Source organism: Ochlerotatus camptorhynchus, unplaced genomic scaffold, assembly GCF_037179485.1.
Source record: "Ochlerotatus camptorhynchus isolate MF236.1 unplaced genomic scaffold, CSIRO-AGI_Acam_v1.1 ptg000220l, whole genome shotgun sequence".
Lineage (NCBI taxonomy): Eukaryota > Metazoa > Arthropoda > Insecta > Diptera > Culicidae > Ochlerotatus > Ochlerotatus camptorhynchus.
The window spans coordinates 3,188,134-3,215,172 of NW_027040710.1; the positions used below are offsets into that span (position 1 = coordinate 3,188,134).

General features: G+C 37.5%; 1 protein-coding gene across 6 annotated transcripts in view; it reads left to right on the top strand.

Moving 5' to 3' along the window:
* Positions 1 to 27,039, top strand: part of sky (GTPase-activating protein skywalker) — a 183,062-nt gene that overhangs the window by 135,558 nt on the left and 20,465 nt on the right. For all 6 annotated transcript variants that reach the window (XM_065225032.1, XM_065225030.1, XM_065225029.1 and 3 more), the window contains 3 exons: positions 18,579 to 18,703; positions 26,344 to 26,675; positions 26,742 to 26,910. In XM_065225032.1, coding sequence (XP_065081104.1) covers positions 18,579 to 18,703; positions 26,344 to 26,675; positions 26,742 to 26,910 — 626 coding nt within the window. The remainder of the gene's footprint in view (positions 1 to 18,578; positions 18,704 to 26,343; positions 26,676 to 26,741; positions 26,911 to 27,039) is intronic.

The following is a 27,039-nucleotide window of genomic DNA, read 5'->3' on the forward strand; positions in this document are numbered from 1 at the left end:
GTGTATCTCAATTTCAACTAAAATCAACTTACTAAGTTGCTAATGTTTAAAAAAATCGAAGTAGAAACATGAGTGCAGAGTGACGAAAAGGAAGTTAGAATTGGGCCGTATTCTTGCTTATTTCATTAATACTGATTTTTCGAGAACAAATTAATGGAATCCTTAAACCACTTGCTTTATTTTCAAGAAGCATGAAAAATGTTCATGATGGGTTTCAGGGTTGGAAATCAGCAACTATTTATATCAGCCCAGTGGCAGGCGCGTAGGCAACATGTTATTCCGTGACAGCGGGCCCAGCACAGCAAAATAAATGATTTGAGCCCGGGACATGCTGCCTACTGTCAAACGCTGCTGTTGGTATAGGCCTTGTCACTGGCCTGATTTATATGCATCTCACAATACTCGGCAAAGAGAATGTGGTTCTCCCTTTTTGCTTCGCACTCTTTTCCAACTTATCTGAGAAAGCAATCCACACAAAGAGTGGTGGTAAAATTAACGCAGGGAACAAATAGAATACGGTGGCTACACTTTGCGTTTTCGTTATTTCTGGGTGTGTGTCTTTCTTTTCTTCTGCGCTGTTTTACAATTACAAAGGGAGAAAGGTTAGCAAATTTTGAGTTGGACTTTATTAACCTTGTGGATTTCAGAAAATCAGCGTACTGCGCGCATTGAGTGATCGGATCTCAAGTAACAGTTTTGGGTTTATAAGGGTTCTGTAGACCATGATTTAGACTTTAAGAATGCTTTAAAACTTCGTTAAAACTTGCAATCTTCCTTCGGAAGAGAGCCCTGGTGTGAGCTTAATTGTTTTAACGTAGGATTACGGCAACATATTGGGGGTGCAATTTAAAAAAAAAACCAAAATCGACCGCGTTACGAAAAGTGGTCAGGTCTTGACCACTTATAGCTCTGCCCATAGCGGATGGATATTAATTCTAAACGAGCCAATCGATTGAAGTGTCATATACAAATCTGCTAAAATGAATAATTTATCAATTTTCGAAAGGTCACTATTGAAAATTGCATGAATGTGCAACTGTTGCTATTATAATGAAAATTTTGCTGCGAAAAGCGCTTTCCCTAACACAGATTTAAAAATCGAATTCACTCTGGTGGAACAGTGTTTATTCAACCACCGCGTGTGGTGAGTAGTGGTGTCCAGGGGTCATCATCATCAGCAGCAGCAGCGTGTGGTGTTGTAGATTGTTCTCCAGTACACGACGAAAGGCTGCCCGCAAGCGCGAGCGCAGTCCATTCGCCGAAGAAGGAGGAAAAAGTTGCACCGCTACTGATCGGATTTCAGTTCCCATAAGTTCAAATCTAACATACCATGTATTTTTAAGGCAACATTGGGGGTGCAATTTCGAAAACCAAAGTCAGTTGCGGCATGAAAGTGGGTTGATCCAGAGATGATGGATTTCAATTCTTAATGCGCCAATCGTATGAAATTTTTCTACGAATCTGTTAAAATTAAGACTTAATCAATTTTCAAAAGGTCACCATTGAAAATTGCACGAATTTTCTCAATAAGAGGTGCTAAAATTTGCTTGAAAAATCAAAAACGTACGTACCGTCCGGTTTGCTCAGATTCTGTGATTGATGTGCTTTTCCTATCACCGATTTAATTTCCGAATGCCATTTCTGGTGTGAATTCCACAGCATTGTTCTAAACTGGATTCTAAACTTTCAACCCTTCGGTCCTTTTCAGGGCCACAAATGACTGAGTTAGAGTTAACTAAAGACTTCAAGTAAGAGCTTGTATCCAAGACTCATCGTCCAGGATTGACTACAGAACACCTCAAAAACAGAACCCTCAAACTGCTGCCGAATTTCAACCTATAAAACTTTCTCACTGATAACGAGTTAAGAAATCAATCTAATATTTACTATACTTTTGCTGTGACATCAAAGCTACCTTTCGTAATCCTACGTCAAATCTACGATCGTGTCTTGAATACAACCTCTTACTTTTTTCTTGAAGTGGGTCGTAATCACCAAAAATTTAATAAAAAAAATAAATATCTTTAGAATTAATAAATGTAACTTTTTTTTCTTTCAAAGTCACTATATGGTCACAATTTTTGTTATTTTAGTCGTTAAAGTCACTACTATTGTGTTACATATCCACTACCAGCCCTGCGAGTAGGGGAGGTGCAGTACCTTTCGACCAATGACAGTATGATTGATGATAAACTCCCATCTATAGTTATGTACTTTAACTAATCATGTTAACTCCATACGTGAAGTTAACGGTATACATAGTTGGAGATGCTTAACGTCAAATATCAGACTTAAAGTGGTCATTTTATACGATAGATGAGTAGATGTGGAAGGCACGAATCGCGTACAGCGGTAGAGGCAGCAATTGCTGCAATTTCCTAACCTATAACGTCAGATAGCGACTTGAGTGGTGAAACAATCGATGAACTGTTTCCCCACATCGAAAGTACGTGAGAAAATCGGCGATCATCTCTTTAGCCAGTGGTGGTGGTGGGAGATAACCCTCATCATCCCTCCCCAACAGGGGAGATTGGTAAAGGAGATGATCAACCCGATTCGTGCCTTCCTCAAAATTGTCCTTTGTTCGCTTTCTATTCTCTATATACAATTTTCACACTGCCGTACTCTAACGGAACTATCAACTCTATACTTTCATCTCCGCATCTATCGTGTAAAATGTCCACCTTAAGTCTGACATTTGACGTTAAGCATCTCCAACTATTTTTAGATAATTTCTCCAATAAAGACATTATTTTTCTCTACAATAGTCTTCATTTCAATCAGAAATGCCGATTCCGTGCTAAAAAATTTTGAAATCAAGAACACAATTTTGAAAATTTCAAAATGGTCGAAGTTTAGCAAAAATGTGAATCATTGCTCATAACAAACAATTATACAAAGTTTTATGCAAATCGGGGAAGGTCGAGCTTTTTCGATTCGTGATTGGGCTGAAATTAATAATTCCGGTATTCCTTTTCTTAACATATTTTGCTGTTTATATGCAACCGGGGAAAATAAGTTGGACATCCGGAAATAAACCGGGAATTTAATTTCTTGACCAAAACAAAGTCCGGAGCTTGAACAGACAAAACATTGTTGGCATCTAATACAAAGTTAACGAAACATATAATCAATTTTAGGGCCTTTCTTCTACTACTTCTTCTGACATTAATTATTTCAGGAATCAAAAAGTCCCTAAATCCCACTTTTTTATCTAAGTTTGTCTCCAATTTCAGACGGAGATAATAAATTCATAAATCTCGAACTCGATCTAGAAAATGTATGTTCTAACTCCTCAGGAACATTTGGAAAGAACTGACACATGGGCTGGGGTATTTTCCGGTTGACCAACAGGAAGAATGTTGATCGTTTAGCCGATGTGAGATGTTTGCATATTACTCCATACTTTCCTCCATGCGGTCTTCTTGAACAATTGTTCGACGTTTCAACTTGTCACGGAAGAAACTGCGAAGTCCTTGTGATGACGGGTTTCTTATGATCTGTTCCGGTACATAGGCCACTAGTTTCCCTATATATTTAAAGCACGGATATAGCGCGGCAGAATCTGTTCACCAGAAGTGATATGCTGTTGTGCATATGAAGATGAAGATTAAGACCGCCACAATGTAAGTTGCTCCATAGGTACTCTTGTAGGAAATCATTCTTGCAATTGCAGAGTTTGGCATTCTAAGAACTGAAGCCAAGTACCACAAACGTGCCGTTATGTACAATTCAAAACAATTACCTTCTGATGCAGAGTCAGGTTTTCTGTTTTGAATAACCACATAATAGGCGATGCTTTACGGATGGCTTCTCCCCAGTTGAAATCGATGGCTTTCTTCAGGGTGTTATAGTAGGTTACGCCGAGCACCTTAACTGATTCATTGCAGTTTGGCCATGCTGGTTAATGTTCTCCTCGTTGTGTTTCAATGTTTACTGTTCCAAAACTGCTCCTGAACAGACTCCAAAATAAAAAAAAAGCTTGTTTAACACGGTCCAATTTGTTATCATCGATTATGATAACCGAAATACCATCCGCATAAGCGACTACTTGCAGATTGTAATTAGTTTTTTTTTTTCAAGAAGGCGTTTAGCTATAGGGTAAAAGGGTGCAAACTAAGGGGGTCACCTTGGCGCACGGACCCAAAGATATGGAATTCAAGAGTGAGATTTCCGATAATAAGTAACCGTGAAAACGAGGTGGACATTATCTTTCCGAGGAATGAAATACATGAGGTGTTTATACACATGCTCCTCTCATCATAAGTGTAACAGCACCAAAAACGCGAATCAAAACGCAAATTCTCGCATGACTTAGTGCTTCCCTGTGGAAATTCTATGAACGGTGGATAAAAGCTATCGCAAACTTTGCGCTAATACCTTGCCTTGGTAGCAAAACATAACCGCCTTGCCAACCAGTCCCCGCTCCTTCTCATCCCAAGGGGTACAAGCTTTCGACAATGAAAGAGAAATTTAATAAATTTTACTTTTCTTCTACGGCTCCTTTCCCTCGGGAGAAGGTTACTCTAAGGTCGAACCGTTTTCCCATCTACGCAGAACATAGTATCGCTTTTCCATCTTTTTCCTCGACCTGCGAGGGATAAATAAATTGCATTTATTATGCGACTTCGATCGATCAGCAGAAAATGGCAGACAATCTGACCGACCGATATTCAACCCAAATTGCGTTTGTGTATTAATCTTTATTAGCCAATAACAAACAGCCTGGAGTCGGCTTTTATTGCTTCTACTGAGCCGTAATAAGTTTATATCTATATTGACAGTATGTATTTTGCCTGGCATAGTCTCCATTCTCAGATGATGGAAGAAGAACGTGCTGGTTTTCCGGCTTACGATGCCGTATGGTTGTGTTTGATGGAACGATTTATCCAGATGATAAAATTCACGTTATGCTATACTTTTTTTTTCTTGAAATCAAGCCGAACAATGGATTAGGTCCTAAGTAACATTTATAGATTCTCTTTATCGATTTTCTCTTTCGTTAATAACTTAGCTATAACAACGATTCTTCTCGTGTTTGGCATATTAGATTTGATAATAGTTGGAAATGTCTTTCAACTGCCGTGAGGATGTAAAGAGAAAATCGATGAAGAGAATCTGTCAATGTTACTTAGGACCTAATCCATTGTTCGACTTGACGTCGTTTTCTAGAAATATACGGAGGAAGACCAAAAATCAGTAACGTGGTAGGTACTTGACAGGGCGTCATGAAAATGGTGTCGAATTTAAAATTCAAACATCAGCAAAACTACATAAAACACTCGTGAATCAGGACGATGACGGAAGCTCCGAATACAACCAACGTTCATCAAGCTTGGTTGTTTGCTTTTCTTAGCATGGAAATGCAAATTTTTTCTCAAGAATGAACGTTCTAGAAACGAGAAGCATTATTGCACCTGACGAGCCGGAAGCAGCCGGGAAATGTAACTTTAAAACGTTCAATGTTGCTAGTAAATGATTCCTCATGCACGAAACGGATGGTTCGTTATCATGCCGGAAAGTTTGTCAGGAATTGAGTTTGTTCTGGATTTTATCCTAAAGGTACAGACATACAGACAATAACAATCTTCCTCGTGAGCCTAACCGTTGAACATAAGCTTGGTTGCTTAGCTTCAATGTTGCATACAAAGGTAAATACATTATCTCGAAACGTCAAAGTGATCCGATGAAAGCGCTGCGGTAGGTAAATCTCGAAACTAATAATGAGCAAATCGAACGTCAAAATCAAACGCTACGTCTGCTTGTCTGTTCTTAAAGTGTTCTAATTCCGATGTTATGCTCAACAATTGCCAACACATTTTGCACCTAGATTGGTGATGCTCAAAGCGCTCAAAGCTATATTTCTGTGTCGATCTCACAGTTTACACGGCCAATGAGATCGACTCAAAACGGAGTGGTATTTCATTGATAGACTGAGCATCATTGTTCTTACTTTTCATCAAAATTCAGCTCGAATATGAAGAAAATCGACGTAAATTATACTCAGTCTAGGAGTATACCAATAGACTTAGTGAAACCTCTATTGATTTTCCTCACATTCGAAAAGTTTTGCCTGGAAAGTTGAGGTTTACTCAGTGACATTCGTTTTTGCGAATTTGAGTGAACGCAACTCAAAAATGAATCAGATTCATTGGCCGAGTATCCGAAGCGGAAAAGTAATTGAAAATTAGCGGTACAGTCGTGTTTGAGCCGGGGAAATTCTCATTCATCGTCAACAAGCGCTCTCGGTATGCTTGTTTTTCATATCAAAGGAACGATGAGGGAACACGAGGACGGGTATGCACCTGTGGTGTGAAATATTCCTCATTCTTATGTGTAGGTTGTTGATTGCTGAGGTAGGATCCTTGACGAAGCTTGTCGCACACATATAATAGCATCATTCACTGGAAGCGGTGCTACTTCTACGGAGATTTGGAGCAGGCTTCAAATGAATGTATTTGCACAGATTGTTTGCACGTCTTGAAAAATGTTGCTTAGATCCATCGTTGAGTGAAGGTTGAAAATATCCATTTTACGTAGCTCAATTGATTCCAAATTGAATCCTGAGCTTTTTCTTAAAATTTTAGCAATCTTAAGCAACCTGACATTGGACTAGTCATTTGAAGCACAGAGAACAGACGTCCAACTTCGGTCAGCAACTTGAGTAAAGATAAGTTGGAACATCGCCGTTACGTGGTGCAAGCATCTCCTGATTTCATCTATAAATTTTCCACTTTCGACCAATTTGGCGTATCGATACATATTCTGTTGAAAATTGCCACTTGGCGCTACCAGCACTTAGTGTCTAGTGTAAGTTTTCCAACACCAGCGCCATCAGGTTGTCAAAGAGGATTTTTAAGTGGGTAAGTCGCCGTTATTGGCACTTAAGTCGAATAGGAATCTTTACAATAGTTTTTAGAGAAATTTTGTTCGAGCGTCTCAACGTCTGTTCTCTGTGTTTGAAGTTCAAAGGTCACTAAAGGGTGTATTCGATAAAAAATGGCACACACATATTTACTCACCAAAATTAAACCGATTATCAGATTTTCTTGAAATTTTCAATTTCCTCCCATCAAATTTTGTATAACCGATTTTCCCAGTGTTTTTGTTGTTTTTACTCAAATTTTCTTCAACTCCAGCTCTGTTTTAATAGTTTTGGGATGTTTGCGAAGTTCTGTCTTTATAATTGCCTAGAATTTTTCAATTGGGCGAAGTTCCGATGAATTTGGTGGGTTCATATCTTTTGGCACAAAATTGACTCCGTTGGCTCGGTACCACTCCAACACGTTTCGCGCGAAGTGGCAGGATGCTAGATCAGGCCGAAACAGACCTGATCCTTTGTGCTTCCTTATGAATGACAAGAGACGCTTCTTAAGGCACTCTTCCGTGTAAATGATGAAATTATGAAAGGGGCGCTTATTTCAGCACATTCGCAAATCACCTGCCAGATCAGGAACTTCTTTGCAAATTTCGATAATTTCTTCTTTCGAGCATCCTCCGGAACTTCGAACTTAGACTTGGCAACGAAATATTCTTGCTCATGAAGTTGACTGAAGTCGGCCTTGACGTAAGTTTCGTCATCCATCACGATGCAACACGATTTGGTGAGCATCTTCGTGTAAAGATTGAGCAATTGTTTTTTGAATAATTCATCTGAACATACCAAATCGATAAGGTAAGAAACTCCGAAATTATTTCAAGTTTGGAATCTGACTCCCATTGGTACACCGGCAGTGTTGGCAGAGAAAGCGATTTTTGGCATTTAATTCAAACCATAAATATTTGAACAGTTATATCTATTTTCTAGAGACATTCTAGCACCGTACTTCAGTTGGCAAAGATGTTAGGCACTTCCTAGACTATATGTGTGCATGGTTTGTTGCATGGTTCAAGATAAATTGTGGTTTCTAGGCATAAAATGGTTTTCCCATACTAATTTCAAACGCAATGCGGAAAGCTGGGTTACAACACTTACAACCAATCGTCCGCAAATGTTGCACAGTTGTTTGGGACCCCAAATGGAACCAAAAAGGGTTGTTCTCGCTTGGTGAGGTAAAGTTTACGTTTTTCCATATAACGGTGACCCACTCTAATACTTATCAACCAGCAGCCAACTATTAAGCAGCTCAGTGGAATTTTTAGCAGAGAAAAATGCACAATGTTTTGTCTGGTCAGTGTTGCGACAATCTCAAAAAAATCAAATCTCATGCGTGAGATTGTTTGTCTATAAGTTTTGCCTTGCGAAAATGAACTGTATTTTTTTCGGTCCAAAAATTCATTGCTTTATATTTTGATGTTATTCATTGCAGGACTGGTAGAAGGTCACTTTTTAGTGGCTAGGTCACTATTTTCAAGTCAGTCACTAAAAAGTATCTTAACTTATCTTTCTTCATTAAAAAGATTTTCAGCTATCGGCTGGTTAATCTCTGGACTAAAAAGTAACTTTTTTCACCAAGAACTCACTAATGTCACTATCTCTTAAAATGTAGTCACTAAAGTCAATTTACCTTAAAAAATCACATTAAATCATACCTTATTTTGATTTCATTCAAAGTGTTTTATGTTACTTAATACGCGAAGTTAACGATTTTCAGAGTTGGTTGGAAATGCTAACATGAAGCTTTAGTGTGATAATTTATTAGCTAGAGAATGATCTTTAGAAGAGGGTAGGTGGATAGTTCCGTTAGAGTACGGCAGTATGAATAGTTGAATAGTTGGGTAAAGAAGAATTGCATTATAACACACCATCGACTGGAAATGCTCTCGCAACGTGGGGCTTTAGGTAGTGATGAAACGTCGCTAGAACTATGCCACAGCCGCAATGAACAAAAAGCGGACGCACATCTTTTGCCTGTAGGCTTGAAGACATACTTCAAGTCTCCGCGTACATCGTTAGGCAAAAGATGTGCGTTTGATTTTATACTGTCGCATTAATGGGCCTTCGCTTATTTTCAACTTCTATTAAATTTTCATACTGCCGTACTTCAACGGAACTATCCACCTACCCTCTTCTAAAGATCATTCTCTAGCTAATAAATTATCACACTAAAGCTTCATGTTAGCATTTCCAACCAATTCAGAAAATCGCTAATTTCGTGTATGAAGTAAAATAAATACACTTTGAATGTAAAAACTATTACTATTTAAATACTCCAACAGCTGGCCTTTAACAACAAGTTCTAAAATTTTCTCTAATGTGTGCAACATGTTGATGGGACGAAACTCTTCGGCTTTAATCGTTCCAGCAACTTTTTGAATAGGGACCACTAAGGATTCATTCCAAATTTGTGGCACATGTCCAGTTTGTAATGATTCATTAATAAGGTCCAGCAAGATGTGGCCAATGACATGAAAGCAATCTTGAATAACTCTAGCATTAAAATTATCTACTCCAGTCGATTTTCCTAATGAAAAACAAATAACTCTAAGTTCATCTACTGTAATTGGGTGAAAAACTGCAAACCTGTAACTACTATTAACTGGCTGTTTTATTTTGTCAGGTTCATCGACCAATTTAATGGATTGATTAATCAATGAAACACTGCCTACAAAATAATTATTAACCTCAATGACTTGTTCTGACTGTGCTAATGTGCAATTAAAAGTTATGGACCGCGGTTTGTCTTATGTAAAAAAGGATGAAGAACACGATGGTGTCCTTAAGGGGAAGTTTACTAACCCGAAAATAAAAATATTTTCGGTGCGTTTTTATTTTTATAAAAATATTGGGAAAAACTTTCAAAAATCAAAGAAGTTTTAAGTTTCTTCCTTAGATTTTGGTCAAAAATTACATGTAAACATATTTTTTCTATCTCATCATGAAAAAGAATTGGACTATCAGCAAAACCGAAAAATCGATGTTTTGTGGTTTTTTGAGTCCTTACGCCATAATGATTTATAAAAAATGTTTTTGCACGTGAATTTTCTTTGAAAAATAAGAAGAAATGTTATGTTTTTAGATTGTTGATACCTTTTTTCAATATTTTTAGAAAAATCATAACGTATTTATTTTTTCGGAGCGGTGAATTTCCCCTTCAATTAAAAATTAAATGACATGTATTATGAGAAAACTGCATTTAACGTTTTCAAACGTAAATAATACATACTTGCCAACATTGTGCAGAAAGAAAGATTACAGGTTCAGATTCCTTTTCTAATTCCTTTATTAAAACAATACCTAATGCAATTGATAGCTTCATTCGTTCCGGAGATATGAACAAAGCATAAAAATTTGGATTTTAAAAATTCGAACTCAAATGAACATTCCCTCCAAATTTGGTCCAAATCGGAAGATGTAAATTTCACTTTGACTTATGACCCCTATGTATGTCCTAACTTTGTATCGAAATACATTTTGGACCACTTGGGTTAAAAATTGGCACATTCACCCTAGATAAAAGAATGCATGCGAATTTCAAACATAGAATTTGCTTGCAAATTCGTACGTGAGTTGATTCTGGCTCAGGAGTGCTCAATAAATTATATGTAAGAATCGTTTTCCGAACACTGCTTGTCATTATTTATTAATGTTTTCTTTGTATAGTAATAATTCTAAAAGATATTCTGGAAGTTTGCAGCATTCAGTTAAAAAGCAGAAACAGTCATCGAACTTCTAAAATGATCAAATCTGCAATAATATTGCTTTGAATATATTATAAGTTTACAATTAAGGGGGTAGTACACTTTGAACGTCCAAAAAGTAAGGCATTTTCGTTAATTTTTTTAAGCAAAAAAAACAGGGAGGGCAAATATGTTATAACCCATTTATTAGTCATCCTTCGAACTGCAATTTGTATTTTTTTGAACTCGATTGGCGTTTCCCCGTGGCCGGTGCACTAGGTCGCGCGGGCGTCCTCGCGCGGAAGTCGGAAAACGGCGTGGGGAAATACTCCTTTCCATGTGATCCTGGAACATAAATCGAACAAAAATCCTGATTAGTAATGAAATTTGGGTTAGAAATACGTATTCCGATTTTTTTTTAAATTAATTTTTTCAAAAGTTGTGGCCTTAGGAAAAAAAAGTCCATTTTTTCACCCTAAAAATACTTACAAAATCGTGGATTAAAAATCGATTTTTGACAAAATCTAAAATGTGGATACGTATTTCTAAGCAGAATTTAATTTTGAACAAGAAAACCTAGGCGATATCCAAATTTGATGATAACTGGTTAAAGTTATTTCCCACGCCAGTTTGAAAAACCCCGTTTCGAGATAAACGCGTTTAAAGATAAAAATGCTCTCTCAGCGCGCCGGTACATGTTTTAGGAAATCGCTTCGTAAAGCGGTAAGGAATATTCTGGCGGACTTGGAGTCTTTTCTAAATTAAAGTATACATCCCAAGGAACATTTTAAGCAAAAAAAATGCATTTTTTTGAAAAATCAAAGTGTACTCCCCCCTTAATAACACTGTGCAACAAATCGAAACTTTTTTTTTTTCTAGGACTGAGAAAGTTGACCATATTTGACTTTCTTGTAGACTTCTGAGTAAAAGTCCTGAACATGCCTATATCCTAACACGTCCTAATTTTGTGGTACCACCCTCTTTATGAAGTTTGGTATGTTGTCCCGATGTCGGTCGTATACTGAAAACTGATTGGGAAATGCGTGGACAACACCAGCTAGGGAATTCTAATGTAATCTACCCACCACTCGTTCCCAGAGACTCAATCTTGCTTCTTCCTCTTCATATCAGCTAGGGATAGTTAAAAACTTTATTAAGTCAATTTTTTAAATTTGTTGAACCTCTTAACGGAATCCCTTTATGAAGAGCTTTGAGTGTGTTGGTTTATTTCAAGTAGTAGTAGTAGACGAAATTCAAGCAAGTAGTAGACGAAATTCGCGTATCTGTCAAAAGATAAGCAATTATAACGGAATTCAAACTCAAAGCTCTTCATCTATTAAGTCATTGGACAAGCAAATGCCAGCGTTTCTATGTTTGCGTGACATGTTCCATAAACTAAGACCAGCTAAACCTTTAAAAAGGTAGCAAGTAAATATCTATATGATAGAATAATCTTAATTTTATTCGTTCGACAGGAATACTTAATGGTCCGGATATCAGGAATCTAGAGAAGAGTACAGTCTACGAAAACAATCTTTTGCCAAAGGAACCAGTTGCCTGGAGATGCGTTAAAGATGTGATTCATAGGTTTCGGAACAAATCGGTCTCGAAGATTCTGATCAATTATTGAGAGTATGATAATCGATCGCGTTCAACGATATAAATGTGCACATGTCCCTGAAAATCCATTTCCTGTATTGCTATCTCGATCAACGCGAAAAACAATTGAGCACCGAAACCCATGAACACGGCGAAAGATTCCATCAGATTGCTGCACCATTTGAAGCTTGCTATGCAGGAAACAAATTGGTATCTCTGTTGACAGAATTATGCTGGAATTATTTGAAGCCGAGTAATTAATAGTAGCAATTTTGGTTTTATTGAACATTTCCCATAGCTTTAGATCTTTGAGTGAGTACTTTATAAGAAAAATCACCAAAATGAGGAATAATAGTATGTGTAATGGTTGTACTGAGAATTTATATGGATTTTATATTTTTGAGGGGAGGAGCCCAATTTTAAAAATCACCCAAACGAGGGGTAAGACGGCGATATATCGTTTTTAAATATTCTAGAAAAATGTTCCCCTAATCAAGTGATCTTGACTTTTTTACCTATGGGATGAGTACTTAAGGGGGTTAGATTGTTCTTTAGTGGGAATGACACTGATGAAGACTGCACATTGTAGTCGAAATACGTATCTGTCATGGATACCAAAATTAATTAAGTGGAATTAAATAGAAGATAACCTTTTTGCTGTTTTATGTTCCCCTAATCGTTTCTAACAAAAAACTTTCAGTCAGCTATATCGTAACATGCTTTACTTAGGCAGCATACGACCATCATCGGGACAACATACCAAAATTCATATAGAGGGTGGTACTAAAAAATTAGGTCGTGTTAGGGTATAAGTATGTTCTAGACTTTTAATCAGAGGCCAACAAGAAAGTCAAATACACTGGAGTCGCTTTTTACGCGGGGGATACGTGCCGCGTAAAAAAAACTACCGAAATTTTGATTTTTCACATGCTTAAATATTTTTTTTTATAAATCGGATTTTGATGCCATTCGTTATTATAGCATGCTGTGGTCCATATAGACATATTTTAAAAATTTCTGTATTTACACCAAAAATTGCGATTTGTTTTTTAAAAGTATGCCATTCGATTACCTATAGTTTGAAACGGATAATGTGATTGGAATCAAGTCGATAGCTCGTATCGTTGTCGAGAAATCGTTAAAAACGTACCGCGTAAATTGCGACTCAGCGGCACTAACCGTGTAAAAAAAAACCGCGTAAAAAGCGACTTCAGTGTATGGTGAATTTTCTCAGTCCTAGAAGGTCGTGTTATTCTTATAATCAGACAAGACCGGTAACAATATTAAAATGAATAAAATAACAATAAAGTATGGCTAAGATCATCGGATTTAGAGTGTTTTCATTTTTTTGGGTTGTTAAAATAATTACTTTATGGAAATCTCAACATACCAGCACATATTATGGTTTTTTTTTCATAGTGAATTTCCATGAATTCTAGATTTTTAGGGAGGTACACAATTTGAAAAATCACCCAAACAAGGGGTAGGACAACGAGATATCGTTTTCAAATGTTCTAAAAAAAATGTTCCTCATGTAATTTTCTAAAAAAAAACTCTTCGACGACAATGTCGTAACATGCTTTAGTTAGGCAGCATACAACTGACATCAGGACAACATACCAAAATTCATAAAGAGGGTGGTACCACAAAATTAGGACGTGTTAGGGTATAAGTTTGTTCGAGACTTTTACTCAGGAGACCACGAGAAAGTCAAATAAAGTAAATTTTCCCAGTCGTAGAAAGCCTTGTTGCACAGTGTAATTTGTATATATGTGCAAGGTTCTTTTTGTACCGACGCGACGTGTTGTGGAACATTTTTACACGGAAAGAGAGAAGGATTAGTAATTTACATTTAATTTCACTACATTATTTGTCTATCCTTGGCAGATACGCGTATTTTGTCTTCACAGAATGCATATTCTTTTTCAGTGTCTTGTACTAATACTCGACTAAGTGTCTTGTCTACTAAGAAGTCTGGACATTTGAGACGAAATACGCGTATCTGTCAAGGATAAGCAAATAACGTAGTGGAATTAAATTGAAATTACTAATCCTTCTCTCTTTCTTTATACAGGTATTTCACTAAGCCGCCCACATTCATCAGGATTTTTACTCGGTTTTATCTCTTTTTGAAGGACTCCCGTTAATCTCAAAGCCCTTTTGTTGTGCTTTGTATTAAGCCTACCGTTTTGCATAGTCATATCCTGATGCGAATCCGATACTTTCCGTAATCGACGTAACCGTCTTTTATTCTTCCATCAAGCCAAATTAAATCCAAATCCATTTCAGCCCGCAGTTCCGAAGAGAGCAAAAAAGTTTTAACCAAAGGATGACGCCCCGAATGGTCACGTGTTTTTTTTTAGGGCGTCTTTAAAATAAACCTCCATTCTTTGTTCCCCGCCTACCACTGGCGACGATGATGAAGTGATTCTAAATGAAATTACCTAAATCGAGAGATTCTCGAAACTGCAACGAAAATTGGTAACTCATCTCCGGGTCACGTTCGGTAGTGGTGATAAGAACAATACGAAAAATGTATGCCCATGACTCGACTTATTACAAGCCGGTTTTGATCTTGAGATTGGCGCTGGAAATAGGATCCCGTGGTTACGTCAACCGTTAGCGTGTCAAAAATGTTCGTCTGGAAGTTAACTCGTTTTAATGGAATCATGCTCCGCGATAGGTTAATTTTAGACCAACAGTACCGGGATGGAAAGAGGTGTGTCGTTACATTATTAAACCAAAGGATGTAACGAAACGTTTATTCAGCGGGATCATTACAGCACCACAAGGTTGTTTTAAAATAATGATAGCAGTGAATAGAAAGGATGTGAGTCTAGTAGATTATTCTAAAAATAATTATTTGTTGACGTGTAATGAGAAGCTTTGAGTTTCCATCTTATTACACCGCACGCGTGCGGAAAATCTTCTTTTTTAATATTCCATCATCGACAACTGTAATAACCTGTCAAGAGTATCCCTCAAACTAGATAATTCACACTTAGCATAAATTTGAACCCATCGTTAAGGCACCTAATTTCAAGCCCATTTCGTTGTATAGTATGTCACCGGATAGAATCCGCCGTCCGGCAAACTTTCGCATCGTCACGTTTCGCCGGTTAGTCTCGCGCGAAATCCTCTAGGTTCATTATACGATCGGAGTTAATTATCCAACGCCATAAACCGCCCCATCGACCGCTGCTGATGGCTAGATTGTGACGGCTAAATTACATTTGTAACGACGGGTGCCCGAGGTACACTATGTTTAGCTCCGATGCATGCAGCGCGCGTTCAAAACGGAACAACCACAAGGAAACATTCAATCGATGACAGAGAGTAGCAGGACACACCTCGCCCGGTGGCCAGTTGTGATCTAAACCTATGTACTGACATATGTATGTAGCTAGGTGCCCTACACGGTACGTATGCAAATTGTGAGCCGATTTTGTACGCCTACTGCAGTCTAGCCAGTGGGTGGCTGGAGGTTGGTAGTGGCTCCAGGTATACGATGGTGATTATTGCGTCGGTTATGGCGTCAGTGCTTCTGGATCGATCGAATTATTTTTTTCTTTACTCAAAGATGATGTCATTAAATGCATGTTGTTAGTAGGAGGGTGGTCCTGCAACACATTTTCATGAGTTGTTAGAGGCGTTGTGACTAGTGAGGGTGTACTGCGCCCTTTGAAATCTTTTGAAATGACGCCCCTTTCAAAATTTAATAAAAAAATCTAGGGTCAGGTTTTGACGGCGCCAGTTGTTGAGTGGTAAGTGTGACTGCTTTCTCACCAAAGTTGGTTTGGGTCATAGGCGTCAAGTTAGGGTGGTTTAGCACTGGCTGCCAATTATGTACAATTCGAAGTTAATTCTGAGAAGAGTTTTAAGGGGATTCCGAAGATAATTCCAAGGGCTTCTCAAAAATAATTTCTAAAGAATTTTAACGAAAGTAAGTTAGAGAACTCTAAGCTGCATAGCAGGATTCCCAAGTAAACATAGGTACGTTATTTCGCCTTTTTGGCTATATACAGCTGAACAACGGCTATACCAGTGTTTTCAAGTTCTGATGAGGCTCGTTTATAGCCAAAAGGGCGAAATAACGTAACCATTTACTTGGGTAGTTTTAACACATTTCTAAGTTGAATTGCATGGAAATTCTAAAAACAATTCAAGCGAATTTTAAATAGATATATGGATGAAAGCTTAAGCGGATTTTTACAAAAAACTTTAAAATTCCAAGAGAAGCTTAGAATGAATTTCATGCATTTTTTGGATTGCTCTGTACGGAATTTCTGGACTTTTAATAAGAAATTGTATCTCAGAGAGAATCTCAAATTTATTGTAGATTAATTCTGAAACAAAATTCTAAGGGATTCTAAAGGAAAGGCTTGAGAATATTCCAATAAAACAGACAAATTTTGAAGACTTCGAACGAAGAACCAACTTTGAGATCCAAGAAAAATTCTGATGTCTGCTTTCAGTTTTATGCTTAATTTCAATTGAAATGTATATCGCATACCGGGAAAAATTTTCCAAACACTGGGAAAAAACTGGAAATTGCTAATCTAGATTCACTGATCACAATGCAATTATTTAAACCAAGCGAGTTTAAAAAATAAGAGTTGCTCTTTTTGCTGCAAAATGTAGACATTCGTGTTCGTTTAGAATTTAACTCAACCAACACATTTCGTCCCTACTCAAATCCGGATATTTCTTGTGCATGAACCTCAGAGAGAAATATATTATGTGTCAAACTTTGGAATAAACATATGTGAAAACCAAAACAGAATTAATCAATTTTCGGAATTTTTGTATACGGTATTAAATCAAATTTTAAATTTTCGAGCGATTCTTTTCCATTATATTAAACCCAGATTTAACAAAGAATTCTCCTCATCCCAAATCCCTTGGAATTTTCTTCTGAATTAAGTTGAGAACTTTTGTAAGAATTCAATTTAAATCTGCTTCCAAATTTCGTTGCAATTAACCTCAGAATACCATACCGTACTTTTTTTTAATTATTTTGATGCTCTCTTATGAATCTTCCTTACAAAATTATTGTTGAACCCTTTAAATTCTCCTGATGAATGTGGGTGTCTTAGTGGAATACCTGTATAAAGAAAGAGAGAAGCATTAGTAGTTCCCATTTAATTTCACTGCCTTATTTGCCTTTCCTTGACAGATAGGCGTATTTCGTCTAAAATGTGCACACTTCTTCAGTATCTTGTACAGTCGAGTATTAGTACAATACACTGAAGAAGTTTGCACATTGTAGACGAAATACGCCTATCTGTCAAGGATAGGCAAATAAGGTAGTGTAATTAAATGGAAATTACTAATCATTCTCTCTTTCTTTATACATTTACATTCGGTTTATAAGTATTTCCTGATTCTCATCAGAATCGTTTTGGGATTCTCATTAAAATTTACCTATTGTTCTTCTCAAGATCACCATTCAACTCTCTTCAACATCATCAAGGGATTCCCCTTGAAGTTCTCCTCACAACACAACTACCTTGGAATTCTTTCAAGAACTGCGTAGTAATTCAATTGATTACTTTTATCTCTCAAGAAATCTCTTAAACTTCTTCTTCAAAATTGCTTAGGACTTCATCTCAAATTATCTTTGAATTTTAGAACTCTTTGGATCTTCGTCAACATTTTTTTGAAATTGTCACTTTTGTTATTCTTTGTTTTTCTTGATTTGTTTTCCGTCGATCTTGCTACCTATGCTACCAATCCCAGGGAGGCAGCTCCCTCACCTGTACCCTACCAATCGACCCATCAACCGGAGGTCGGGGACCAACGGCTTTACTTCCCTTCCGAAGAAAGGCTCGATCAGAGATTTTATGCCTAAAAAAATCCCTGTGGCTCCGACTGCGATTGTACCCAGGCCTTGTGGGTGAGAGGCAATCACGGTTACCACTACACCACCGGCACTGTTGTTTTTTATACTTCCTCTGAATTCAATATTCTTTTAATTGTATGAAACCAGAAAATTCATCCAATTCCCAGAGCCTCTAAACGTTATTTGTTTGTACAAACATTTAATCTTAGATTTTTTCAAATCCCTCATTTTAAATCTTTATCTCAGTTCTCGATTGTTGAAAAACTACGATCAAGTTTTTATTGTTCTGAATCCAGAAAGATTTTTTTTTTCAAAACACAAATCTCAATAAAAAAAAGTTAGTATTTTGACTCAGAATATCAAAGCTTTACAATAAAGGAAATTTTTCAGAAATTCAAAAAACATTATGATTTATCTTAATACAGAATACGGAGTGTTAAAACATGTTCTTGCTCCAAACCCTTCAACAATTTTCCTACACAAATTTTGATTAATTGAACACGTTCCTATACTTACTCAATAACGACAAGGTAATCGCTCTAATTCCATTCCATGTTCTCCTTTTGTCTCATTTCAGAGGAAGAATGCTACCACTGTATGGCGAGTTTGGTGGCACCCAAGGAAAAAGTGTTTATCACACAGACAAAACTACTGTACGAAGTCACCTGGAAGACTGTGATGCAAATTGCCAAAAAACATGCGGTGAGTCTGGTTGATTGTGAGTTGTTATGCTATCGTTTGGTATAACCGACCTAACTTACTTCCGAGGTTCAGTGTGCTTCACCGAAAACGAATCGTACTCAGAGAGTGAGTCACTTTTACTCAGATTTGTATGGAGACATTTCTATTAGCGCAGGCTACGCATGCGCTGAGGTATCTACGCTTCTAGAAACTTAGAAACAGAAGCTCATGGAGCACTTAATGATGAATGAGTTCTACAGTCCTTGTGGTCGTCGCGCAAAGTGTAAATAGCTCAGTGTTCTGATTTCTAACTGTCTCTACATTCCTGTCATTCTGAAATTTTTCAAAGGTCTGATAGTGTTTGGAGGTCCTAGAGCTCCTGGAATTAGCGAGTTTTAGATACTTTTATAGTTTTGATAGTTCTCAACGTATTTCTGAGAGTTTCTGAATTTCATATAACTGATATTAGCACATGTTTAAACATTTTCAAAACTAATCATTTTGTTCAAACAAAACTTCAACACAAATTAAAATATGCTTCAAGTTGTACAGAATTGTACCTCAAGTAAGGTTTAGTGAAAGTATTGCGTATTTATCGTTCTTTTTAAGATTATTTTTTCGGCTCAATTGTATTGACGATAGCGAAGTGCTTCGTTGATTGCAGAATCGAGTGAAAATTGTCAAGTGAAGTGATTAATTACTGAGTCGTTTTCAAGTATGTTTACTGGCAGTAGGTGGACCGAATCAATCCCACCTTTACACATAATTTTGAAACTGTTACTGCAATAGAGTTAATTACTATGTTTTAGTACATAAAATCAATCCAAATTGGTCTGAGAGTAATTTGAGTCAAAAATGATCTTATTGTTCAGTGGGTGAGAACGTTTTTCATTTTCTTTCAGTTTCTCGCCTGCTTCGTTCTACTGCTGCTATCAGTACCGAGTCTATTTGCAGTTATCTGCTTGATAGAAGCAACAGTTATTTTTTAAGCATCCAATAAAAGTTTAAAGTAAGTGAAATTCGCCTAAAGTGATCAAAGTAGAGGAAAGTGAATTCCTGCGCTAGGGATGATCCCGCAGAGCTGATTATGCTAAGATTATGCTAATTTTTTAAGCTCCATATTGTAAAATGCAGCGCTGTATTATATTCAAAATGATCAATATTTATTTTTACTAACCAAGCAAGTGAATCTTGGGAATTATCTTTGGCGCAGCAGTCTTCTTTGGTGCAAAATGCTTAGTATTTAAAACTTCAAAATGTGTTTGCAATAACTAGATTTTAGGAATCTTTTTAAAATTTATACAGAAATCTGTATAGATAGATTTATACAGATCTGTAGCGGTTTAAAAAGCTTATTAGACTAACGTTGATGTAAAGTCTAATGGTAAATTCATCACATTTTAAAATTTAGTTGGGATTTAAATTGACAAAAAAAACCTTGTTGTTTTAGCTTGTTAAACCGTAGTTGAAAATGCTAGTTTCAAAAAACAGACTAAAGTGATAATTTGTATACGATATATGAGGAGATGAAAGATAGAGTTGATAGTTCCGTTAGAGTACGGCAGTGTGAAAATTGTATATAGAGAGTAGAAAGCGAGCAAGGACCAATGAGATGGATTACCGAGGTGAAGCAATCACTCACACAACCACTGTACGATACACGCAAGTACACGCAAGTAGTGACGTCACTACTTGCGTTTACGTTGATTTTTTGGTTTACTAATACAACTCTATTTCACGATCTGCGCAACCTCTCTCTGTACCTCATTGAGCAAGGACCACTTTAGGAAGGTACAAATCGGTTTGATCATCTCTCTTTACCAAACTCCCCCGTTGAAGAGGGATGGTGAGTGGTATTCCCATCCGCCTCCACTTTCAAAAAGAGATGATCGCCGACTCGCTCATGTACCGACGATGTGTTTGAAACAGTTCTATCGATTTTTACCGCACTTAAGTTGTCATCTGAAGGAAGGCATCCAGTCGTAGGTTGCAGCAATTGTTACCTCTACCACGGTATGTGCCCCTGTCATCGTCGACTTGACGATCTCGAGGGGCATGGGTAGGGTAGGTCGATCATATCTTTTTGCCAGTGGTGGCTGAGGGGAATACCCCTCACCATCCCTCTCCAACGGGGGAGTTTGATAAAGAGAGATGATCAAACCGATTTGAAAATTCCTAAAGTTGTCCTTGCTCGCTTTCTACACTGCTTGTAAATACTTGCCCTACAGAAGCTTCGCAATTTTAATATATCTTGTGTCTTTTGTGATTGAGCGGATATCAGTGTTAGTGTGAGTGAGGGCTTGATTCCCGCTCCAGCCAGTGGAGCTCTTCGACAAAAGAAAATTTTCCTACCGGTTTACTAGACGTTGTGTGTTGGCTGTTGTCTAATGTTAAGTGTTCAGTCTGTGCAACCTCAAAACTGGTACAACAATAACATGCTAATGGGAAACATATCGTAATTCCGATAACTTTTAGCAAATCCAAATATTTTGAGAACTTCGATAGTTCCCGGAACTTCGGAAACTTATATTCCAGAAAAGAACTCCATAAGAAACACCAGAATCTCCTGAAGTAGTGTTTCTACTAGAACTCGTAAGATTTGATAATTCTAGAAGCATCGCCAGGATTTTTCAGAGTTCCTAAAATTTTGTTTAGTTGCTATAAGTTCCGGAAGTTCGAACAGCTCCGGAGGTTGCCGAAGTACAAGATTTCTTGAAGTTCCAGGAGCTCCAAAAAATCCTTCAGTATTGAATTTCTGGAAATTTCTAGAGTATCAAGAGCTATCGCAGTTCTGGATGTTTCTAAAGTTTATGATATTGCGAGAGCTCATGAAATTACTAGAGTTTTTGCAATAGAGATCACACTTGTATAGTCTTTTTTGTGCTCGTATTCATAATTTGTCATGCAAGTGTATAAGTACTACTTTTTTGAAGATTGTAGGAGTGTAACTAAATTCAATTAATTTAATTATCCCTCTGTAGTCTACTCAGCGGTTCTTTGCTACCCATTTTGAGCGATGCCATTAACTTGTGATCCACCAATTTGAAAGCTAGATATTGTAGGGCCAAAATGGCCCAAAAACACCGAAATATCAAACTATCAAACTAGCCAAAACATAATTTCAAAATGAAGTCAAGACTACCCCATAAACACCTAATAGAAAAAAAGCATATAGAATGGAAAACAGCTAGCAAACCGTGAAGTAGCTTAAAATGGCAAAATGGCACTAAAATAACATCTATATTTATAAAAATGAATTTCTGTCTGTCTGTCTGACCCGTATAGACTCGGAAACTACTGAACCGATTGGCGTGAAAATTTGTATGCAGGGGTTTTTGAGGCTGGGAAAGGTTCTTATGATGGTTTGAGACCCCTCCCCCTCTGTAAGTGGGGCTCCCATACAAATGAAACAGAAATTTCTGCATAACTCGAGAACTAATTAAGCAAATTGAACCAAATTTGACATGTGGAGGTCATAGGGGGTAGCCCCTTAAAGAATAGGGGGGGGGGCTACGTACAATATAGCATGCTTTCTTTAATTGGCGCATAAACTCAGGCTAAAATTGAATCCCGAGCAAGGCCGGGTCTGTCTGTCTGACTGTTATAGACTCGGAAACTACTGAACCGATCGGCGTGAAAATTTGTATGCAGGAGTTTTTGAGGCCGGGAAAGGTTCTTATGATGGTTTGAGACCCCTCCGCTTCTAGAGGGGGGGGAGGTTCCCATACAAATGAAACAGAAATTTCTGCATAAATCAAGAACTAATCAAGCAAATGGAACCAAATTTGGCATGTGGAGGTATAAGGACATGGTAATATGGGGCTACGTACAATATACAGGGTGTCCATCCAACCGGGAAAACCGGGAAATCCGGGAGAAAAACGGGAATTTGGAGTTGCCGGGAAAAATCCGGGAAAACCCAAATCGCACCGGGAAAGATCATATAAGTAACAATTTTGATTTCATCATAGTCTTGTAGGCCATAATTTGGTCTTGAAGAATCATGTAAACCTTTATAAAACTTGCAATGTCACTTGGAATCAATCAATTTTATATCGTATACATACAATATGTTAAAGTATCAAAAATCCCCAAAATTACAAAAACTCTATTCTTTTCTTTCACTCACAATCTGTTCGCGCACTGCCCCGTGATTTTGCCGTTCATACTACCATAGCCTCGACCATAGCTTACAGAGTAATTTTTTAGAATTTCTGTTGGTGTCATTTGAAGAAAAATAGTTGAATTCTTTTGCTGCAATTTTCCGAGTGAAGAAGTTCTAGTATTAAGCCTGAGCGAGACATATCTTGTTACGAAGCTACTTGAATATAAGAAGCAGATTCATGCCAATAAATAAATGTCCGATCTCAAACTCCATACATGCTCCATCATACTTGGCATGCAAATGTTTGACACCAGACACAATCAACGAACAAAGATGATTGGTCCAGAGATAAATTAAAATAATTTCTGCACTTTGTGCTAATCAGCTACACCAGATTATTTAGGACATCGTAGAATACCTAGGTTAGTCTGTAAAACAAAAAGATTTGACTCCATACCTCTCACGCCAAAGACAAAGTACTTAATTATCTTAGAGATAATTCATCCACAGCTCAAACCTTTCTAGGGGTAATCATCATTATCATGAGTTCAAATTTAAGTCACAAATGATCCAAGAGTGTTAAAGTGACTATATTAAAGAAGAATAAGATCTGAACTTCAGGCATTTTGGAAAACCAAATAATCCAAATCAATGATATTATGGGGTTTCCCGATAGAATGGTAAATTAAGAATTAAGTCGAATCATCGTATGCCTTGTTGAGTCTGCAGAACCTCAAGAACAGATATCCAGGATGATTTTGTTAATCGAACAATGTTATTTTTAAACACAATTGATAATTTTAAATTATGTTATGAAAATTGCTCAAAAGTGAAAATCGGACAAGATTTCGATTAACCTGTAAAATATCTCCAAGAAAATAATGAAAATGAGAATGATAAATATGTTGGTAACATATCTTTGTATCCCACAAAATGTTGTTTGACTTATTATTTGTTTATTTGTTTATTTAATAATTCAACTGACAATTAATGTCTTAATGAATAAAACTTAATCTTAACTTAATAAAGTTATGGTCAACGAAACGAAAACGGTCAAGTAACCGGTGATGAAACACATTTGCTGATACGTTAAAGTCAAATTCGCCATAAAAGTAGTTAAATTGTCGGCTGATTGCACGAATTGGCTCATTCTGCGTATAATTTCTGCCTCGTGGCTCCAAAAACAGAAATTCGCGTTGACGAAGAGGTCTCTCAGGAGCATACATATTTAGCTGGGCCAGCAACGTTGGACAGTCGATGTCACCCGTGAGAAGCTTTCCAGCAAACATAGCTTGAGCGACCGTCCGTCGCACCACTAGCGGTTCGATGCCTAGAAGACGGCAACGCTCCTCGTACGGTGGCAGGTTCGATGAGTCACGCCAGTTCAAGAAACGAAGAGCATATCTCACAAACTTTCGTTGAACAGATTCGATTCTAGCGATCCAAGTGGCTTGGAAAGGGCACCATACAACTGCACTTGATTCTAATATAGACCGCACAAGTGAGCAGTAAAGTGATCTGAGGCATAACAGGTCCCGGAACTCATCGGCAATTTTGAAAATAAAACCCAGTTGGCGATTGGCTCGGGAAATGATGTCGTTATAATGGATTTTGAAGGTTAGCCCACAGTCCAGAGTAACACCGAGATCCTTTATTTGTTCTACACGGGCAATGCAACGTCCAAAGAGCACATAGTCAAACATAATTGGTTCGTTTTTACGGTGATAGGAGATGACGTTGCATTTTTCGATGCTCAGGCCCATCAAATTTCTCGTGCACCAGTCAGCGAAAATACATAGCATATGCTGGAGATCCCAACAGTCCGAGAGGCTTTTGATAATTTTGTAGATTTTGGCGTCATCTGCGTAGAAAAGACGACATCCAGATGGTAACAACAGAGCGATGTCGTTTAAAAAGATCGAAAACAGCAGAGGTCCCAGGTTGCTGCCTTGCGGGACTCCCGAGTTGTTTGAGAAAACATTTGATTCCGTCGCGCCAATCTTGATTCGTACAGAGCAATTCACTAAGTACGATCTGAACCATTTCACAGCCGTAGACGAGACACCTAGTATCTCCAACTTAGCAAGCAGGATTTCATGATCCACCCTGTCAAAAGCGGCTTTTAAGTCCATGTATGCAGCATCAACTTGCCATCCAGCATCCAAGCTTCGCAGACAGTCAGAGCTAAACTGCACCAGGTTCGTGGAAACCGATCGCTTGGGGTAAAAACCATGTTGGTCCGTATCGATATAATTTTTACAGCACATAAACAGAGCATCATATAGATCTTTAAGATCTAAACTCCAGGAAGATTAAAAGAAAATAATACTACGTTTCTCCTGTTCAGGTACCATTAATACATGATTTTTCCGACTTAACAAAACAACATTTAGGCTCATTTTTGCTAGACTCTTTGATTTTATACGAATTTATTATTCCATGAAATTTTGGAGATCTAGAACATCAACATATTAATGCAAATCTCATCTCATATTTTTCTACAAAATAGACGTATTGTAGAGCAATTCTGCTGACAAAAATATATGATTATCTATAAACGGTTAATTTTGAAAGTCTTTTTTGTATAAGGCAGAGGTTTTTTAATTAACCGGGAAAAAAAACCGGGTATTGAAAAATTGGATTTGAATGGACACCCTGAATATAGTATGTTTTTTTTTAATCGGCTAATATTGAATCGCGAGCAAGGCCAGGCACACTCAGCTAGTATCTAATAAAAAATGGCCTTAAAATTTCGAAAAGGTTTTGCAATCACCAAAAGAGCCATAAAACGCTTGAATGGTCAAAACACAATAAAAAAAACTTAACATTTAAGCAGATCTACCAACCTATATGTACTGCTTTAAATTGGGCCATGTTGGAACATCAATCTTGAATGCCAAAATTAGCATGAAAACGCCGAAACAGCTTAAACATTTAAAAATGATTGTTAAGTAGCTGTGATTTACAACTGAAACCTGAGAACATAAAATTGCTTTTAAAACGTCAAAGACGTCAAAGCGGCCTAAAGCCATCAAAATAATCTTAAAAATGTCGAAACGCCGGTAAAAATGTCTACATGGCCTATTTCGTTTAAATAACTTTTTTAAGGCCAAAATGACGCCATAAATATCCTTTGAAACTCCAACTTTTATTTAAATACGCAAAAAGGACTTAAAAGGTGCTAAAATAGCAATTTCAGCGAATTGAAAACAACTCAACCCATTTGTGAAACTCTTCATGAAGGATTCCGTTTAATTAAAATTGCATTGTTTCCAATCAAAAACTTTTTGATAGTTTTAAATTCAAATCGCTTTTGCTAACAAACAGAAAAAAAAATGCAATTTTCCATATAACTTTATCTTAGTATGACCAAGTTGTCTGAATTCCTGTCACCTATCTAAGGCCAACCCGCGATCCACCGATGGGCTACGGCCGATAGATTGAGAAATGCCGGCTATTCGATTGAACCTGCCTTATTTCGATGTGTTCATTAACAAATTGCTATAAAGTTTACTTAACCCCTTTCAATGCTTTCTTCCATTTTCCTTCCCTACAGAAATCCGCAGTACTGTATTTAACGAGATTATGTCCGGGCCAGAAGTCGGAGCGCATCTTCATGGACTGGTGTTGGTGGATCCTCGGTGGGCTTCCGTTTCCGCACCTGGTGCGGGTGATGGACTGCTTCTTCCACGAGGGCATCAAGGTGTTCTACCGGGTGTCCCTCGCCATCCTCATTCTCTTTCACAAACACTCGACCGCCACCAATTCCGAGTGGGACGCCGACACGATCAAGAACGACATCGACAACGCGCTACCCAAGTTCTGCAAAAACATCCCGGTCTCTCCGACCAAGCTCCTGCGGACAGCTTTTAGTATAAGAGCACTTAGGTAGGATGCTACTCTTTCTGATAAAGATTTTTAACCACGTACTTAATTGTGTTAATTGTATTTCAGTTCAACCTACATATCTAGGATTTTTCTAAAGACTGAAATGGTACTAAAGAGTAAGTCAGTTCTTAGTGGTTCAAAGCAGATGGTAAGATCACGTTCTAGCGATAATTTACCAACGAGTCAATCCCAAGTCAACGTACAAATGATGTCACATACACTAACCATTAGAGAGGTGAGTGAAACCAATGTCATTGCCAAGTTTACCATAATTTCATTTTTCCTACTTGGTTGAGGTTTTCCGACGACACTGACACTAAAAGACGACCGACCGGGGAGCTGTTCCAAACATGAACATTTCCAC